At 40.0% G+C, this 15855-nt stretch overlaps 1 protein-coding gene across 3 annotated transcripts; it reads right to left on the reverse strand.

Moving 5' to 3' along the window:
- Positions 1–648: 648 nt before the first annotated feature.
- On the reverse strand, positions 649–15626 carry NDUFS1 (NADH:ubiquinone oxidoreductase core subunit S1). 3 transcript variants are annotated; one of them, XM_039554597.1, is made up of 19 exons: positions 15540–15626; positions 14995–15062; positions 14674–14765; positions 13119–13226; positions 11950–12026; positions 11776–11857; positions 11536–11666; positions 10647–10832; positions 8871–9005; positions 8383–8497; positions 7254–7399; positions 6648–6776; positions 5529–5658; positions 4875–5035; positions 3160–3314; positions 2425–2600; positions 1559–1693; positions 1299–1371; positions 649–1002 (listed from the first exon to the last, which is right to left on the reverse strand). In XM_039554597.1, exons 2-19 carry the CDS (start codon positions 15056–15058, stop codon positions 911–913), a joined length of 2187 nt encoding a protein of 728 aa, XP_039410531.1. In that variant the 5' UTR covers positions 15059–15062; positions 15540–15626; the 3' UTR covers positions 649–910. The 3 variants fall into 3 exon arrangements, with proteins under 3 accessions (XP_039410531.1, XP_039410532.1, XP_010404965.2); XM_039554598.1 differs by lacking the exon at positions 15540–15626 and adding an exon at positions 15325–15417; XM_010406663.4 differs by lacking the exon at positions 15540–15626 and adding an exon at positions 15178–15256.
- Positions 15627–15855: the final 229 nt, after the last annotated feature.

Consider the following 15855-nt stretch of genomic DNA (forward strand, 5'->3'; position numbering starts at 1 on the left):
TGGAAGAATTACACTGAACTTCAGTAGCCAGTTGAAGAGGAAGTTATCCTTCTTCCAAACTTATATAAACCAGCATAACACAGAGGGAGAAAGTTACTGGTCTGAAGTTACTCTAAAGCATAAAAAAACCCCCAACCACCCAATCAAAAAGTACCACACACAACCCCTTCCCCCACTTTGTTATATAAAGATCAATGCACAAAGAAACTGAGATTTTTTTTCTGTATTTGAACTGGTATAAAGGCTTTTTGTCTTTCTGCTAATTTTTAAAGCAGTTCAGTATGAGGAAGCTGTGTGAAGACTGCTTTTTTCCCCCACAACATCAAAATTATTTGTATTTTCTCCAAGAGCAGTCTCAACTGAAAGTAAATGAAGAAACATACAAATATCCAGAGCAGAGATAGGCCTGAACATTGGCATAAACCAGGTATGAGGGACAACTTCCTTTAAAAGTGCATTACAAAAATAGCACGTTCACATTCTGACCAGGGTTTAAAATTAAGATACCTGGATACCCTAGAAGAAAGTTACTATCTAGTATTTTTGTCATGTACACTCCTTCCTAGAAAACCAAGATTTACTGAGTCTGAGTTGCTTACTGAATTCTTTTCATGGAAGAAGCACGAGCTACATGAATTACACAGGTAATAGGTGGCTTGGTATTATAATTTATTTGTATACAATCATAATGTACCCTGACTCTGGGTACAGTAAGTTGAGTGCTGCATGTTCCCTCAGACACAGAAATAGTCCTGTAGTATGATGGGGCTATTTGAAGTGATGAAAATGTGAATGAAGGAAGGAAAAAAAATACAACAGCCTGTCAAATAGATTTTGAAAAAAAAGTATCAGTCACAGCAGTTAACTGCAACAAAAACTTAGATGGAGGTGGTGGCAGTCTGATTAGTCTCTAGCAGATGGAGGGCTCTTCTACTGCATGAGCACCTTCAACAACAGCTTTCACACACTTGGCCATTGTCTGTGATGCTCTACTGATAGAATCTGTAAAAAAAGAAATCCAAACATGTCAGTGCACAGACACAATACAAAATAAATTTAGTACAAGACTGGATACAAAGAGGATAAATAAAATCACTTAGTTGAAAATACAGTCTGTGCTTTATGTAAATTCCAAATAATTTTACTGAAAAATTTTGTTTCTTCCAAAGACTCAAATCCTGTGTATCTTAGCAGAAAGCTTTAAATTAATCGTAAGAACCTTACTGTAAAGCTAAGTAAAATGTTCTGCTGATTTCAGAAAGGAAAGCCCACACTATACATACCCACACTATACATACCTGTCATATAAAAGTCTTTTATTGTGAGCTGAGGTGGAACAAGAGGATCAGCAAGAAGCTGTTGCTTCGCTAACTGTGGTAAGAAAGGAAAAGAAAGTCACCTTTATGATAGGAACTTGTTACCAAAGCATTTGTTTCGTGAATTCTGCATTCAGTGCGTGTCAAAAATGCTTCTCATACTACATGTGAAGATTTTTTTTAAAAAGCATTATGCTATATAACAGCACTAAATCATGCCAAGATGCTTCAGTTTTGTTTACCTTTGCCAATTCATTTGCCTGGATGAAGTAGTTAGCTTCTTCCACATCATCATATCGAACCAGGTTGGGTGATACTTCTTCTAAACGCTTCCGTATTTGATCAAGGTTCTCATAAGGCAAGGTCAAACCAGCCAACTAAGAGATTCACAGAAAGAAATGCCATCAATTCTAGGGATTTAATTCATAGTGGTTTAGATTACCAATCCATTAACATCCCTAAGGTAAAGTGGGGAAAAGCCTACACTCCTGAAAACACAGGCAGTTAGAATGCACAAACTGAAGCAAAGTCACAGTGTTCTGTTGCACTTCTGATGCCTACATAGTCAACACTTCCCCATGTTAAAAACCAGGCTGTCCTGTTTGCTATACACAGGATAAAAAGAAAAGAAGTACTTTTCTCCTTCCATACTTGCATTTTCCTTAGTTTACCACCAAAGGTGATAAAAGTTGATGCAATTATCAATGCATCTTGTTCCCTGTGAGTAGTGAGCACGTATCTGACCTCATCTAATGACACCAGATCCTGGCCTCAAGAGTCTATGCTGTTTTCTTTCTAAAAAACAAGAAACTGCATGCTCCCAGCAGCTTCCTCTAAAGCACTTCACAAAGACCTGCAAAATTTGCAGAGCTTTCCCATTATGCATTCCAACAACATACAGCAGCCACAATAATAGAGCAATCCTCAAAAGGGAAACAATATGATCTAACTCACAGAATTAACACAGGATTCAATACAAAACATTACTTCTTAAAACTATGTGTTTCCCTGAAAATCTACCTTTTTTTTACATTGGAAAGTGTTTAGAAAAAGGAACTTAACCTCTCAGTGTATTTTTATTAGAAGCAACTTAAAACAGCAACAGTACCTCAGAGACAGCCCTAATAATTTTCCAGTCTTCCCTCGCCATCCCAGGAGGTGTTACTGCTACTCTTGTCTGCTGGGCCCGACCTTCAGTATTTACATACGTGGCTGCCTTCTCTGTGTATGCTGCTCCTGGGAGAATAACATCAGCCATGGGAGCTCCCACATCCCCATGGTGCCCTAAATACATGGGAAGAAGAAACAGTACACAACCACATGAGACATAAGTAAGTCAAAATAAAAAGAAATGCTTTACTAACACAGAATTTCTGTGTTCCCAGAAAAAAAGGATTTTCTAAGTTTTGCTCAGCCTGTAATCTGAAGACTGTTAGGCTGACTGCTCTGAGGTCTTACTTGCCTAACACATTGGGGAGAATGAATGGACTACAAGGAGGAGTAAATGGTACTTCAGTCTCTATAGTCACTCAGATTTGGGAGGTTCTTGGAACAAGTATTGTTAGATTAAGATCATGTTTTGGTATGATAGAACAGCTGGAAACTAAAGCTGTTTTGTCTGCCAGGTCTGAAGCTATATTTCTGAAGACCTATACTGGTTTATATTCCCTTATTACTCATCAACTGTTTCCCATCTTTACCTAAGAAATAGGTAACCAGTATCTCAGTTATGTGTTAGAAGTTCTGCTTCTTGGCAGAAAACAAAGGCTGAAATTCCTCAAAGGGTTTTATGCCACTGTTTATGCTTTTCTCCAACACTTCTTAATTTACATGTACTAATTACCTTGATAGATGATAAAACAGTCCTTTGGCAAGTCTTGACGTGTTACACAACCCGAATCTGCTCCCAAGAGATACAATACTTTGGGAGGATTTTTCCTAATTGCCTCGACTCCTGGTTTGAAACCCAGGTCCAAAGCAGCTACTTGACTTGCAACCCTGTAGGAACAAATACATCGTGACTTTTAAGTTATGTCAGAATTCTCCCTCTCCCATCAGAACAGACCTAACTTCTTTTTCTGACTAAATATTTTGAAGGGATGTAAAGAGGTTCCTAGCAGTAACAAGACAAACATGAAGCTTAAAGGCAGCTGAAATTTTTGACAGAGTATCAAGTTAGTTCTGCATTTTGACAACCTGACACCATTTAAAGTTTTCACAGGCAATGTCACCTATTTAAGATGGGAGAGCAAGAATAAAGGTGCACATTGAAAGTCAGGACCTAGCAGCAGGCAGCTTACTGGTGAAGCTTGATGCTCCAGATGACATTTGAGCTATGAATGGAACTCATCAGGCCTTTAATTCAGGGCACTCACATGGAAGATGAAAGACCAGCTCTTGGGCCATCACTACTCAAAATCATCAAAGACTTAAGACCACTATTTCATCACTATTCATTTATTCACACATAAAAATACTTTTAAAATAATGAAATAATCATTCTCATTTTCTGGCAGTCTTCCTTTTCCAAAGCAACAGTTTTGCATAATCCTCCATAATCAGGTGCCAGTCTTATTTAAAAGAAAAAAGATTCTCTCTAGAGTACAGTCTTCCAGTGTAACTCATTTTGTCTGACACAGACACAGAGGTTTCAATAAGTTAAGCTGCTTTTTACACTTAAGGTAGAACGGATGGTGCACCATAAGTACAGAAGTCAATATGAAAGACTGCCAAACCACACTTGTATCATGAGTGTTCTTTAACTCATCAGTGTTTTGGTACTAAGTATTTCAGTTTCAGCAGCAGAATGTTATATTTAAGTTTCCTTCAGAGGACGAAGCCCTGCTCTAACTATACTAGTTTTACATCAATGAAGCCGCTTTTGGCAGAAGAAATTTGTTGAGTCTCTGGAACAGAGTGCCATTACATTTGTTGAAATAATTTTTCCTTTACAGAGATGGTCAATTTGACAGTCAGAATTTTAGAAAGGGAGTGGTGGAGGATTGTCCAAGAGACGCTTGTCTATTTAAAGGAGTAATAGCCTGATAAACTGAATAGCTAAGATTAAAAACCCTCAGATGAAAATCTTTGAAGCTTTTCTATTAACTATTCAGTTGAGAAGTTGCACAGTAAAAGGAATGTTAAAAAAAACAAACAAACCATATTATTTAAATATGTTTGCCATTTTGTTTTTCTTCCTCTAGATAAAATGCAGTCATTTAGCAAGTGACACTGGTCTGCTGTGCATCCTACTGAGCACTGTGGTAGATGTTTTTAAACTCTCTTGTAATCTATGCCTAAATCGAAACCTTAAATTCTACATTTGAATATAATAAATTAACAAAATCTCATGGAGAGCCTGAAAAGTTTGCCAGGTCAAGGAATCCATTTTTATTAAGAAGATTTTGCTAGCTTGTACTTCAGGTTTGTATATCCCCTACAGGTTTTAACCCATTAAGTTGCTTGTGTGTATACAAAGCAATCTGTACACATACATTGTGGTAACCCGTGTAGTCCAATGTGCAAGCAAGCTACTCCCAAAAAAATTTTAAAGCAAACCTGTGTAGGATGTTCATGACTTTCCAATCAGCATCAGCACCACTCTTGGCCCTGGCATTCTGTGCAATGGTGGAAACAGCAGCATGGATGGCGGCTCCGTCACTGCGCTGCAGGGCTGCGCTTCCCACCACCACCATTGGCTTTTTGGCATGGTCGAGGACCTATGCAAGTTAAGAACCAGAAATTCATTCCACAGCTATGAAGACAATTCTTGATACAGAAAATGTAATAAATCCCAAAATTTCTCCATAACTCTTCCATGCAAATCTACAGTTCCAAAATGGTCATTGTTTCATTTAGAGATAAAGCCAAGAGAAACTGCTGTAAAGCAGGAAACTACCTTGTAAACACAGAACTGTGCACTCGATAACCACACATTTAAGTGGAAACAGCAACGCCTTAAACAGCCTGTTTTATGTCAAGAACTATTCCAGGAGTTTCCTGCACTGCACAGTTTTGCACACCTGAATATATTACACAGTTTATACATATTTGGTGCACACTAATCATTACCTCATCTCTGCATTTGATTAAAAGCACATAACCCCATCTACAATATGGTACTTTTCTTCAAATCTGTATCTGGGGAATTCAGATTATTACTGTGGAATAAATCTGTGGAATTTAACAGTCACACTCTTAAGTTCTGTGTACCTTGGAGAAGGCATGTTTGCCAGAAGCAATGTCCTGAAGTATCTGTGGGGAGTCTCCTAGATGTTCATAAGTGTAGGTCAAATTCACAGGAGAGCCGACAAGGGCCACTTGCAAGTCATTGTGAAGCCAGCTGAAAAGACAGCAAACATTTTATAAAAATTTTAAAAATACAGAGTTTTACCCAACCAAAGCCACTAATTATAACTTCAGCAGTAACTTAAAATAGGATTGCAAAGGAATTTAAATGGCATTCACTGTTTTCTTAACATGCAGTTTAGCTTTTATTCTGACTTAAGCAAGCCTAAAGGTTTTTTAGGATTATTTCTCTAGATATGTTCCAGAAACAGCACAGCAACACACCTTACGACAACTTCACAACTCAATTCCCTCCTCCCCTCAAATTTCTGCCAATTCAGTTTTAGAAATCCACTTATTTCTTAGATAAACACAGAAAAATTTAGCTAGCTGATTAGCCATTTTTTCTTTTCTGCAGCTTCTCATGGCACAGACTTATAAAAATACATGAAACATATACATTCAAAAGCCTCACTGCATTTTCTCCTCTCAAAATTTCAACATCATTACTGTTTAAAATTACATTATCCTAGCATTAAGAAGGACAGGGCTTTTATAGACCTCACTTGCCTCATACTGACATATGTTATTAAAATTGAATTAGCTATGTTCAAAAGTTTGGGCAAGCCACACTACTTGGCAAAGAAAATGTTAAACTTGAATGACTGCTTCTAAACTCAGCACATCTGATTTGTTACAATACAAGAACCAGTAAACCAATGCTGAAAATAAATCTGCAAGGAATATGCTTCAACAGACTTCTATAAAACAGAGAATCTGAGGTGTCTGTGTAATGTAACAAAGGAATAATGTCTGAGTAGATGAACTTAATGTAAAATGTCAAAGTGAGAATGAACTAGCTCTACACTATAGGGTACTACCCTTTTTCCCCACATAAATAACCATTCCCATTACTAAAAGGTGAACTAAATCCAATGATCCCATCTGAATGAATGCTCTCAAGTTACTGCCTGCAGCTCCAACCAAGCATTCTATCAAATCCAGATGGATTCACATGCTTATTCGCCACCAAGGAATACAAACCTCTTTCGAATTCTAGCATTAAAAAGCGGTGCCTCAAAGCGTGGATTGGTGCCAACCAGAAGGAGGACATCTGCCTCCTCCACCCCAGCAATCTTAGTATTCAGCAGGTAGTTAGAGCGTAAATCCGTGCTATAACAAAAAGATGTAAGAAAGAGGATGAAAATTCAGTAGAGGGAAGGAATGGTAAAGATTGTAGATGCTCAAAATACTTTTTCATCTTGGGGAAAGAAAGAGAAAGAAGAGATTTCTCAATCCAAATTACTAATCATAACTGTACTAAAGTTTTCACACCACAAATAGAAATAGACCAACTTATCCAGCTCACAAGAGAGTAACTGGCTTTCAGTAACTCACTGGTAAACTGCAGCAGCCATACATACAGTACAACATGGGGGTAAAGCATGCAACCCTTGCTGGAGTAGAGATTAACTATGCATCAACTCACAATCCATAAATACTCTCTATATGTGAGTATTGTAAATTCAAATAAACACTGCATCAGCAATTGTTATCCCTGCTAATTTCAGAATATTGCCATGAGATGATCTGCAGACTGGAAAATTTATTAACATACTAATTACAGACAGACATTGCCTGTCCTCTTACCCAGCTCCAGCAGTAGGGAAGATCTCTTCAGTGCAGAGTGTATCGCAATTCACTCTATTCAGTAGGTCTTTCAGAGCTATTAGTGCTTCTGCATCCACCAGCCCTCCTACAACTGCTGCTACTTCCTTACCGTCAACTGCCTGGAGCTGGAGAGAAAGGAAGTATAAACACAAACAAAAGAAACCACTGAAATAAATTCTCATTTGGCCCAGGTAAATACTTGTCATATTAAGGTGTGCCAAAGCCAGCAGTGCAACCACTGGCCTGGAGTAGCTCAAATGGATCAGTGGTGTCTGATTCCTGCCAGGCAGCAACTCCAGCTCGTTCAGAACTCATGATAAGGAAAGAAGAGCTCTCTGTATTCTATGCAGGTCTCTCCTACTTGAGTCATCACTCAGATGTAGCTAATTCTCATTTGGTATGGTGAGAGAGGAAGGTTGGTGAATGCTTTTATTTTAACAAAGCCACAGTGCAGACAGAATACAAACTTCCCTAACACAAGCTCTGGTAGTAAACTTAAGTCAAAGGCATTATCTGAGAAGCAAGAGTTTTTGTAACAAACCCTGCTACTGTAGTATGGGCAAAAACATCCTTGAGGAAAGTTCAATTACAGTTATTCAATTCTACTTCACCCACATAAAATTTTTAATCAAAATCCAGAGCAGTCATGCAGCACTTCATTTGAGCTGCAGAATCAATCACCACACAGAGAAAGCACTGAGAAAGCACAATTCAGATATAAGTAATACAGATTTAATGTCTTTGATGGCAAAAGTGGTGATAGCACGGTTTAAATAAATTTAAAGATGTCTTCAGATAGATCAGAGTATTCGGGAAAATTGCTTCCTCCTAAATTTCTGAAGAAACAGTTTACTTTCCTATTTGAATAAAAGTAATTTCTCTCCCAATGCTCCAAATGAAAGCAAAAGTTCTTTAAAAGGTCCAATCCATGAAACAGGAAGTATTAGTAAAAATGAGAAATTTATGAGGAAACAATGGATTAGCAAATGTTCCCCTCTAACCTTAAAGAGAAAAGCTTTTTTGATACAACCCATTTGATATTAATATTTGTAATACAGCCAGCTTTAGAAATTAATTTTAGACTACTTCTATTGAAAACCGTTCTTACCACACCAGCAACACGAGCTAAAACATCCTCCCATGAGGCATAAACAAACACTCCTTTCTCATTTTTGATCATTGGCTGAGTAAGTCTCTGACGCTTCAGACCATCATAAGCAAACCTAAATGAACAACAAGAATATTATAAAAGAACAAAGATAAAGATAATTGTGTATAATTCAGTGAGTTTTCTAATTGCAAGCTTTTAGAAAAGAGAAATATTTCCCCCGAAAGTTTTTCTTCTCAAAAACACACAAAGCAACCAGTAATACAAATAAGTTACTGTGAAAATAAGGTACAAAAATCAGAACATTAGAAAACTCAGCAACTTCAATTATAGAATTAAAAAACATTTTACCAATTATTTTTTTTCACTGTAGCTTTACAATACTAAGAGTTGAATCCCAAAGTCAGTGCTACTGTGCACATTTCTCGTTCTGCAAAGTGTGCCTTTAATGCATGTATAAAGATGTAGGTACAACCACATCCACACACCTTGTTTTGTCAGATATCCATTCCTCATTGATATCTTCATGCAGCCTTGGCAAAATTCTCATCACTTCTCCAGTTCTTGTGCTCACTACGATGTTGCTTCCAACTGCATCAAGCACATCAATTGACTCTACCTTCCTGTTTAGAAGAACAAATAAACCATTTTCAGTCTTTCATATATAAGTAGCAACAGTGTCTTATTTTTGGCCTGAATAGAGTTAATTTTCTTCCTAGTAACTGGTATAGTGCTGTATTTTGGATTTAGGGTGAGAATAGTGTGATAACACAGGGATGTTCTAGTTGTTGCTAAGCAACATTTACACCACATTAAGGACTTCTCAGCTTCTCACCCAGTCCCACCAGCAAGGAGGCTCGGGGCCACAAGAATCTGGGGGAACACAGGCAGGACAGCTGACCCCAACGGGCCAAAGGGATGTTCTGCACCACACAGCAGCAAGCTCAGCATATGAACTAGGGGGAAAGCTGGCTGGGGGCTGCTGCTCCAGGACTGGCCGAGCAGTTGCAGTGTGCATCACTTGCTTTGCATATACTAATTCTTTTATCATTATTATAATTTTCTTTTTCTGCCTACTAAACTGTGTTTATTTCAGCCCATAAATTTTATCTTTTTCCTCCCCAATTTTCTCTCCCATTCTCCATGGGGGACTGAAGTAAGCAAGTGGCTATGTGGTGTTTAGCTGCCTGCTGAATTAAATCACAACAGTCCTTTTAAGCACCCAGTGGGGGCATGAAGAGTTGAGATAACAACAGATCTGACCAGAGTGTGTGAAAACGACTTTGTTACAAGTATTCATTGTATTAGTTTAACGGGCGCTAGTCTCGGAGTTGCTGCACACGTTCTCAGAGCTGTGTTATGTAACACCTTGCTGGCTGGATACGTTCCCTGTTTGCTGTTTACCATCTCTGGAGGGTGGGTTAAGGATGTCATCCCGTCATCGTGTGCTACACTGGTTTATGACAGGACAGAATTGCCGGTCCAGAGTCTGATCCGGTGCTTGCGCTCAGCATCGCTGCCGGCTCCGAGCTTCGGGAGCCCTCCAGCGGACACTGTTGGTAATTACACCCTCCCTTCTCGGAGAGCCGATCTGTGGGGAGACGCCTTCCTCCCTCCGCCTTCCCCTGCTCCTCCAGACTCATTGCAATAGCTCCTGAGGATTTGGAATGTCCTTGGGATGCTCAAACCAGCATGCCCCTATGTTCGAGGCCAGGCTGGATAAAGTCGTGAGCAACCTGGTCTAGTGGGAGGTGTCCCTGTGCATGGCAGGGGTAGTTGGGACTCTATGATTTTCAAGGTCCATTCCAACCCTTAACATTCTGTGATTCTGTCTCCTGAATGTGTTTCAGGTCTTGTTTAGGGTTAAACAGCTACTTAAGAAAATCGCACGGAGATCTGCTCTGAGGCTGGACAGCTTAGTTTCACAAGATAGTTTAAATAGTATCTTCAACAATTACTCAGTTAATGAATTTGTATTTTCCTTTATACACATCTTTTACTAAGCAATCAGCACAACCTACAAGTCAAAAACATTTAAGGGTAAAAATAAGGGAAGAGCAGTCTATAAGCTATAACATTCTTCCTTTTTTAAATAAGCTGTAAGTAACAGAATTTGTGTCAGATTCAGTCTATGGAAAAGTCTACCACAAAAATGCAGAAAACAAAAATCAGAGAAAACCCTTGGTATCACAGATGGACATATTCTAAGATAAGGTGTAAGACACAGAGAAAGCTGTGTCTTCAGTATGAGTTAAGGCACCTACCTTGTCTCCCATGGGCGTGCAGTAAAAGCGTATGGCTTGGAGGTAAGAGCACCAACTGGGCAGATGTCAATAATATTTCCTGATAACTCAGACATAAACATTTTTTCAACGTAAGTACCAACTTGCATATCGTTTCCTCTTCCGGTTGTTCCCAAGTCATCTACCCCTGCAACCTCACTGGCAAACCTGGTAGATGCACAAAGGAGGAGAAACATATCTGGAATGTACAACTGCAACACAGAACATTTTTCAGCCCTCATCTCATTTTCTTAAGATAAAACATTAATTCATACACCTGAAAGAAGAAAACAATTGTTTAGATGCATTAGTCAGTGCCATCACATGCAGGAGCATCTGCAGAATTTCATTCAGAAAGGGCTACAAAAATTAGGGGGAGTTACATCAAAAAACAGAACAGTTCCATACTCACTGTATTACACAAACTGAGTCCAAGATTAGTCCTAACTAACAAGTTCTTTCTAGAACTAGTTGGGTACATTGTATTCTTTTCCATCTGGCTCAAGTTGGCTGCTACTGCATCTCAGGACTACAGAACAGCACAAATATAGCTACCAGAGGCTATCAAAAATAAACAGATCTTACAACTGTGGCTGAGGAAGTCATATATCCATTCTGGCACCAACACCATGGGACCAGTTCTGCCCTGCAGAACTCTGATTTCACTTTCATGTATTGGCCATCTCTCTATTTCCTGTCTGGTAGCTCCAGGAAACCAGCTATCAGTCACTAACAGAAATAAAAATTTTAAGTACAATCAGAAAAGAAAGTTTTTAAAAACTGACTACCCCTCATGGGGTTGCTTTCACTAGTAACAAACTGACACAAATATGCCTGCTCAGTACTCTCCTCAGTGAAAAGTAAACTTTACCTGATGCATCGAGTGCACTGTATACACCGAGTCATGATGGTTTTGACTAACGGGCCAATGTTCTTGTCCTCCACAGCACGTTTGCCCTCTCTAAATCTGCTCCTGTCACTGCCAAACATCATTGATTGGTCCTAGAACAGACAACAGAACACACACATATCCAGGCTGCTAGATATGCACAATTTCATCTAAGACAAAAGTATTATATATAAGTCTACACAATTTAATTGGATGTTGTACCTGTAGATCACATTCTCCACCCTGATCACAGATAGGGCAGTCCAATGGGTGATTTGCCAGCAGAAACTCCATTACACCCTCTCTGTTAGGTTCAGAGAATGAAGTTAATGTCAACTTAACACCATTTAGCAGATGGTACAACTAATCAGCCAAAGGAGGCTAAAAGAAAGGTACCTTGCTTTCCTGGACTTCTCAGAGTTTGTCAGTATATTCCAGCCCTTCATAACTGGCATGGCACAAGCAGCAACTGGCTGCAATCACCATAAAAAGCAAGCATGAATACAATATATTTCTTCTCAGCATGGGCACAAACCCCCACTCCCTCCCCCGTAATTCTAACGTAGGTATCCGTTATAAATAAATAGAAATAAAGAGGTCTGCAAGGGAAAAAAACAGTCTAACTGATAAAGTCGCTAGAAGCCATATTTAGTAATAATCTGCTATATAAAAAGGTTAAATTAGTTATGATTTATTTAACGTTAAAAATTCTACCATTTCCGGTCCCAATTCAAGCAGTTACAGCATTAAGAATGTCAGTTGTAACAGGTACAAGGCAAATCAAAGAGCTTCAGCAGACATCTGGAAAACCTCTAGAACTGAAGTTCAGAGTATGAATAATTTACAAGACATTTATTTGCACAAAGCCTGTATAAAGTCTTGGAATAAAATTCTTCTCAAGATTACTGCAAGATGAACAAGAATGCCTGCTCAGTAAGCAAATCCCTCTTGCTTTTCAATCCCATTGTGACTTCCACCTTTAGTGATAACCCAACATTTCCAGAGACCCAAAGCTCAAACTATGGAATTGAAGTTGGGGTGACCTAAAGAATTTTATGTGTGAGTATAAACGTGTAATCCAAGACTGAACTTCAAAAGAAAGTGCATAGATTTCTTAGTACTGCTGAAGACAGTGTTCACTCCTGAAATCAACTACTATTTCCCAAGAGATATGAATGCATTAAAATAGAAACTACTAACTGCAATCTTTACTTAGAATGCAGATGGTTATCCTACAGCTAAATTCATACAGTATCTGAAGTTTATTATTTATGTAGTATCAGCTGAAAATGCATGGCTGAAGCTTGAACTACAAAGCATAAAATGCATCTAACTGCAAACACACAGCTATCAAATGCTCATATCCAAGAGCAAGATAATCCATAATAACCTGAGAACTGACTCTGACCCATAGGCAATCCCTGCTGTCCAGCAGGGAGATGAGAAAAAAATGCTCTGAGCAGCTAAATGACAACAATTATTTACAAGATTTAAACTAGGACCAAGCACAGAAAAAAATTCCTATTGAATTCCATATTGCAATTCCTACGAAACACAAACAATACCTTTGGAGCTTTCTCTATTTCCACAAGACACATCCTACAGTTCCCAGCAACAGAGAGACGATCATGGTAACAAAAACGAGGTATCTGAACTCCAGCCTTTTCACAGGCCTATAAAAAAATAAGAAACAAAGGAGAATTAAATCTTAGTTAGACTTTCCAGCTCCACCTCAGAAAACACTAAGCAGCTTTTCAAAGAGTAATATTGTCAGTGCTCAAGAATAGAGTGCATTTGACCTTCCATCTTAAGAAGTGACGATAAATAAAAAATTGTGACAAAGCAAAAAAATGCCAAGATATCAATTACAAATACAGTTTCTCTAACCTTTGTAAATGATTGAGGAAATGAGAACTGACCCCTCTTTCATTCTTTCCTCCAATAATAGAGACAGTTCTCTGTAACAGGGCACTAACAATATAAATAACTTTTTTAAGAACACAAACACTCTTTAAAGAAAAGTGCATCAAAGCAAAACCTGAAAAACATAAAGAGAGCAACAACAGGCATAATGATTTCAGATAATTCAGCAACACTGACACTCTGTATAAAGGTACTCCAGCAGAGTCAATCTTCAACTTCAGCAGACCCCAAACTCAATGACAACATGACAGAAGAGGAGACAGGAGGACAGAGCCAACAAACTTGCAGAGAACAGATGAAGACAGCCTTTCCTGCATAAAACCCCCACAGCTGATGGGGGTTTACGGGATCTATGTTACAGCATAACAGCTATGCCTGCCAGAAGAAACACCACCAACTTTAATAAAAAAAGCCCTCTAACGAGATCTAATTTTTCTGACAATTTCTACCAAAAGCAAAAAGAACCATGTCAGCAAACCTGAAAAGCTAATTTGAAAAAATAGCACTTAAGAAAAATTTACACTAGGTTCCTGCTGGGGGCATTCTAATGCCTAAATAAATTAGGAACGTGTATCCAAAGAACAAAGGCTACATATTGAAATAAATTATGTACTTTAATATTCTAACTCACTATACACATCCCCATTTAATGGCTCCTTAAAAAGAAGCTTTACTTGACACTTAAGCCTGAAAGGCAACAATGCTCAGTACAGGCTGAGAGATCCAGATTCCCTTTCTTCCCACACTAAGAATAATAAAAGCAGCTAAGGATGAGCACCCTGAATTGTAACAGCTAATAACTAAAAGGAGACAATCCCTCATTTAACCAAGACACGCTGTAACAAGACTTTACAAAATTTACGGGTTCTGAAAGACTACGAGGTCACTCATTGTTCAGAGACAGAAGTTCAACCAGAATTTATCAAAGTCTGTTATTGCATTGCATAAATTTTTGTAGCTGGGATTGATGCTGCATGCATCTTCTTTCAGGCAACCATAGTGTATTTTTCTTTTTCATACACTGAATTCCTCCAAGGATTTCTGTCACATGAAGTTGCATCACAGTCAGTTAAAACACCCCTAAAGAATTGCAAGAAACAATGTAAAGGTGGGTAGGTTTCTGCTGTGTGGAACAGAACATGCTGCCAAGAAGTAAGATGGGAAGTCCCAGAGAATTCAGAATGCCATTCCCCACACCTGCAGTACTGTGGTTCCCGGGTTCACCAATACAGGATGGCCATCCACAAACACCTCTATTTGGTTGCTGGCTGCTGTTGCAGTTGTACGTCCTGAAGGACACGGAAAAAGAAAACAAAAACAACTTTCACTTACTGCTAGATGCAAACCATCAGACCCCACACTCCTGATTTTAGTTATACAGTGCTGATAGAACCCCAGTTCTACAAACAGTGCAACACAGAATCCCTTAGCCTGCAAACCAAGCATGCACACGTGCCCTTCAATAAATAAACTGCACATAAGTTTATCACCACAGACCCAGGTATAAACTACACTTACCACATACTCTGGAGGACTGGGTAACCCCAGCTAAGGTCCTGGGGACAGCAAGCAGTCGAAGCATGGTGCTTTAGTAAAGAGAGAAAACGGCACTGTTGTTATTAGTTTGAATGTCTGCTGACAAGTTTTAAACAGGCAGAGTAAAAACTTCTACAGCAGTTGGAAAGGAGCACGTATATACACCTGTATGTACGCTTACGGGAGACCGAGTTACCGCCTTCAGACACAAGATATGGTTCTTTAGCAATTTATACACACGCATAGGAACGTCACCGAGCGGCCTCTGCGCCTGCAGCGGAGCGCCGGCCCCTACCCCGCTCCCCCACGGACCCGACGGCGCAGCTCGGCGGCGGCGGGCCCGGTGCTGTCGTCCCCGCGGCCGAGGGCACGACCGGCAACAGCGCTACACGACGTGCGGGTCACCTTGGAGGCGCCGCTGCCTGCTGGGCAGCCCCCGGCCCGTCAAGGACACCGGGAGCGGCGGCGGCGCCCGGAGCAGCGGCACCGCGCCCACCGAGCCCGCGCCGCAGCGGCACCGCCGTTACCTGGCGCGGGACGGGCGGCGGCGCCGCGGGACGGCTGCGCTCCGCCTCGGCCTTTATGGCGGCGGCCTCGGGCCTTTCCGCCGCTGCCCTCAGCCACCTTCGGCAATCTCCGGAGCCTTCTTCGGCAATCTCCGGAGAGGGCAGTCCACGCTCGGGAACCTCCGGAGCGAACCGCTTCGGGTATTTCCGGCAAGTAGTCGGCGAACGATGACAGGAGCAATTTCCGCCACTAGCCCACAGCCTTTTCGGCCACCGTCACACGCACTACCCTTCTCTCGGCAATTTCCGTCCCTTTCCGCTTCTTTCTTCTCCCAAC

The sequence above is a fragment of the Corvus cornix genome, chromosome 7, assembly GCF_000738735.6.
Source record: "Corvus cornix cornix isolate S_Up_H32 chromosome 7, ASM73873v5, whole genome shotgun sequence".
In the NCBI taxonomy this organism is placed as follows: domain Eukaryota; kingdom Metazoa; phylum Chordata; class Aves; order Passeriformes; family Corvidae; genus Corvus; species Corvus cornix.

What these genes read in the sequence shown, in the direction of transcription:
- NDUFS1 (XM_039554597.1), bottom strand. Translation starts at nt 15,058, where the DNA reads ATGCTTCGACTGCTTGCTGTCCCCAGGACCTTAGCTGGGGTTACCCAG. An exon ending in GCAAACATGCCTTCTCCAAG is followed by an intron (nt 5,036 to 5,528) that starts GTACACAGAACT and finishes TAACTTGCATAG; the next exon opens with GTCCTCGACCATGCCAAAAA. An exon ending in CTGTTTTATCATCTATCAAG is followed by an intron (nt 2,601 to 3,159) that starts GTAATTAGTACA and finishes CCATGTATTTAG; the next exon opens with GGCACCATGGGGATGTGGGA.